Source organism: Antrostomus carolinensis, unplaced genomic scaffold (genome assembly GCF_000700745.2).
Source record: "Antrostomus carolinensis isolate BGI_N321 unplaced genomic scaffold, ASM70074v2 scaffold43615, whole genome shotgun sequence".
Lineage (NCBI taxonomy): Eukaryota > Metazoa > Chordata > Aves > Caprimulgiformes > Caprimulgidae > Antrostomus > Antrostomus carolinensis.
The window spans coordinates 4895-8089 of NW_010319404.1; the positions used below are offsets into that span (position 1 = coordinate 4895).

Sequence of the window (3195 nt, forward strand, 5' to 3'; positions counted from 1 at the left end):
TAAGCTGTGGATCTGCCCAAGGCCTGGAGAAACCCGGGAAGGCAACTATTTTATGCAAGATGGTACTTGTGAATGCAAACAGGTTTTAATCATGTCAATACCTCCCGATTCCCATGGAGAGCTGATACGTGTTATTCTTGATTAACCAGACTGCACAGCAACTTCCTTCCCGAGGCAATAACCAATTCACCAGCAGGTCAGTAACTGCTGCTGACAGTAAAGCATCACCTGACAGTCAGAAGAACCTCTTTGAACCATGAGTAGAAACCAGAATGGGTCACGTCAACAGGTAACGAATGACTTCACACCAAGACAAACAGGCTTTTTATCCAGGAAAAGAAATTATAAGAGATTTACGTGTGAATAATGCCAGAGCCTTTGCACAACCAGTCAGGCCAGCAGGGAGGACGGGTCTGGGAAAGCTGGCGGAGTTACCTCAAGTGGGAATTTAAAATAGTCTATGGTTTTAACAACATCTAGATCTTTCTAGCAAGCTCGGAGCTGGAGTTCACCTGTTAAGCTGGAGGTAGGACAGGAGAATCATAGAATCCCAGACTGGTTTGGGTTGGAAGGGACCTTAAAGCTCATCCAGTCCCAACCCCCCTGCCAGCAGCAGGGACACCTTCCACTAGACCAGGTTGCTCAAAGCCTCATCCAACCTGGCCTTCAACACTTCCAGGGAGGAGCAGCCACAGCTTCTCTGGCCAACCTGGGACACTGTCTCACCACCCTCATAGTGAAGAACTTCTTCCTAATATCTCATCTAAACCTCCCCTCTTTCAGCTTAAACCCATTTCCCCTTGTTCTGTCACTAACTGCCCCTATGAAAAGTCCCTCCCCAGCCAGGAGCAGCTGAGCAGCACAGGAGCATCCCTGTTGCACTGAACACTCACCCAGGCTCCCGCGGCAGTCAAGGATTTTGAATCCGCTCTGCATGCAGGCTGCCAACAGCACAAAGTCACAGGTCGGGTGCCACTTCAACCTCCAGACTCCACCTTCTACATGGGTGTCTGCCAGGGGCTGCTTCATGTTCCTGGTGTCCCACAGCAGCACGTGCTCGTCATAGCTGGAGGCACAACACAAAATCAACGCACAGACAAGCAGAAAAGCTGATCCAGTGTGACAAGTACGGAAGAAAATTAGGAAACATCACACGCTCTTCACCACACAACGTCTGATGAGACCACACCTTGAGATGCAGTAACATGTTCAAAGTAACAGAGGAGGCTGAAGAGCAGCCAGAAGGGACTTACCTGCCAGTAGCCAGAAGATTCTCCCGGTGAGGACTGCACTGAATGCTGCACACACCCATCGAGTGCCTGCAAAAAAACAACAGAGGGAGGAGACAGCAGGGTATGATTTGAGAAGGATTCTTCCCCAAATGTCAAGGATTTGGGGTTGGTGTTACTGCATCAAGGTGTCTCAGGAAAGGAGAGCAAAGTGAACTCAAATTCCAGCCCAGTGAAACACACCGAGTTCCACCCACACAGCCCAACAGCCTCTCCAAGGCAAAACTTCTACTCACGCAGTGTCTCAGCACAAATATTTTCTAGTCACAGTTGTACCACAAAGTGCTGTTCAGAGCCCGTAAGGATTTCAGCACCACTCCATCCCCAGGAGATTTTACTCCCAGCGTTACTATTTCCATAGGGATAATTCCCAGTGTGTTTTAAGGTTGCACAGAAAATTTCACTGGAGAGTTGTGTATATTGTTTAATCATTTTCTAAAAGATAAGTTACACCACCAGAAAAAGAGAGAGATTGCTTCAAATGGGCAACACTGGAGAACACAATGTTTTCTAAAAAATGTTCCAGAATAAGATGATGAAATTTAACACACACAAAAATTCCCAAAATAAAAGTGTAATTTGGGATCCTTCTTTCAGAAAGAAGTTACCACCATCTCCACGTGTGACAGGAGCTGCTGGATTATTATATTGAAAGAACAAAGAAGAAAGTTTCAACCCGAGTGTCCCGATGACAAAGATCTAATGGACGTGTCTCCATTTCCCAAGGGAGCAGAAACAGGACTCCACTGTCACCACACATCTCTGAATTCAGCAGCCTGGGAAGGGACACGACAGCTTTAGGGTCCAGCTGCAGACAGGGCTTTGCTCACCTCTTGCTGGTGAAGACAGGAGCCTCGGGCCTGCGCCTGGTGTCCCAGCCCTTCAGCAGGTTGTCATCTCCTCCTGCACAAAGACAAAAACATTGTTGCCCTGAACACCATCCAGATGAGCAGTGCAGGGCTCTGAGGTGACACAATTAACACAGGGCTGATGCTTTCCAGCCCCAGGATCTCACAGCATTTAACAGACACACCAAAGGTCGCTGGAGGTCACGGTACTCCTCCCCACAGAGGAGATGTGCAGTGACCCTTCCTTTGCTAAGCAAAATAAAAATTAGAAGAAAAAAAAAAAGACTGGACTCCAGAAGCTCTCTGCTCACATTTGCACACAGTTTTTTTCCCCAACAGCCAGCCAAAGCACAGTTTAAAAGGCAGAGCTTCTCCTAATTAACTCTACTTCCTACAATCAAGAAGCCTTTTGCCCCCCAGCTCTTACCAGAGGTGTGATGCAAGCAGCATACCCAACCCTGGAGGGCAAAACCCCAAGGAACACACATCCCTAAACGAGGTGCCTCCTCCCCGACACCCCCAGAGGAGATTCCCAGCCCTTACAGACCTGAATACACAATATCGGTGTCCCAGTAATTAAAAGCAGCAATCCAAGCCTCAAATTTGTGAGCTTCCCACTGGTTCAGGACATGCACAGAAGGAGCAGATTCATCTATGGAGAAAAGATTGAGCTTCCCCTCCGAGTCACTGCTGACCACTCTCAAAGGACGCCCACTGCAGTGGAGTACAGAGAAAACATGAGAAATTACTGAAACCTGTGTCCTAAGGAGCTGCTGCAGTAAAACAGCAGCCAAAGTACAGATAGATAAAGTAATAAAATCCTATATATGTTTGATTCCACAAAACATTGATAGAAACAGGTAGAACAGTGGAAGGAACACACGCATTTGGACAGGCTGGATAAATGGGCAGAGAAAAACTTAATGAAATATAACAAGGGCAAGTGTAGGGTGTTACATCTGGGCAGGAACAACCCCAGGTTCCAGTATAGGCTGGGAAATGATCTGTTAGAGAGCAGTGTAGGGGAAAGGGATCTGGGAGTCCTGGTGGGCAGCAGG

The 3195-nt window shown here is 47.7% G+C and overlaps 1 protein-coding gene across 1 annotated transcript in view; it reads right to left on the minus strand.

The window, feature by feature from the left end:
• The window catches only part of LOC104525935 (diphthine methyltransferase), a gene marked incomplete at its 5' end in the record, with an annotated part of 7714 nt that overhangs the window by 1079 nt on the left and 3440 nt on the right, over positions 1-3195 (minus strand). The window contains 4 exons of the mRNA XM_010169220.1: positions 894-1066; positions 1254-1319; positions 2120-2192; positions 2685-2851. Of these exons, the coding sequence (XP_010167522.1) occupies positions 894-1066; positions 1254-1319; positions 2120-2192; positions 2685-2851 (479 nt within the window). The remainder of the gene's footprint in view (positions 1-893; positions 1067-1253; positions 1320-2119; positions 2193-2684; positions 2852-3195) is intronic.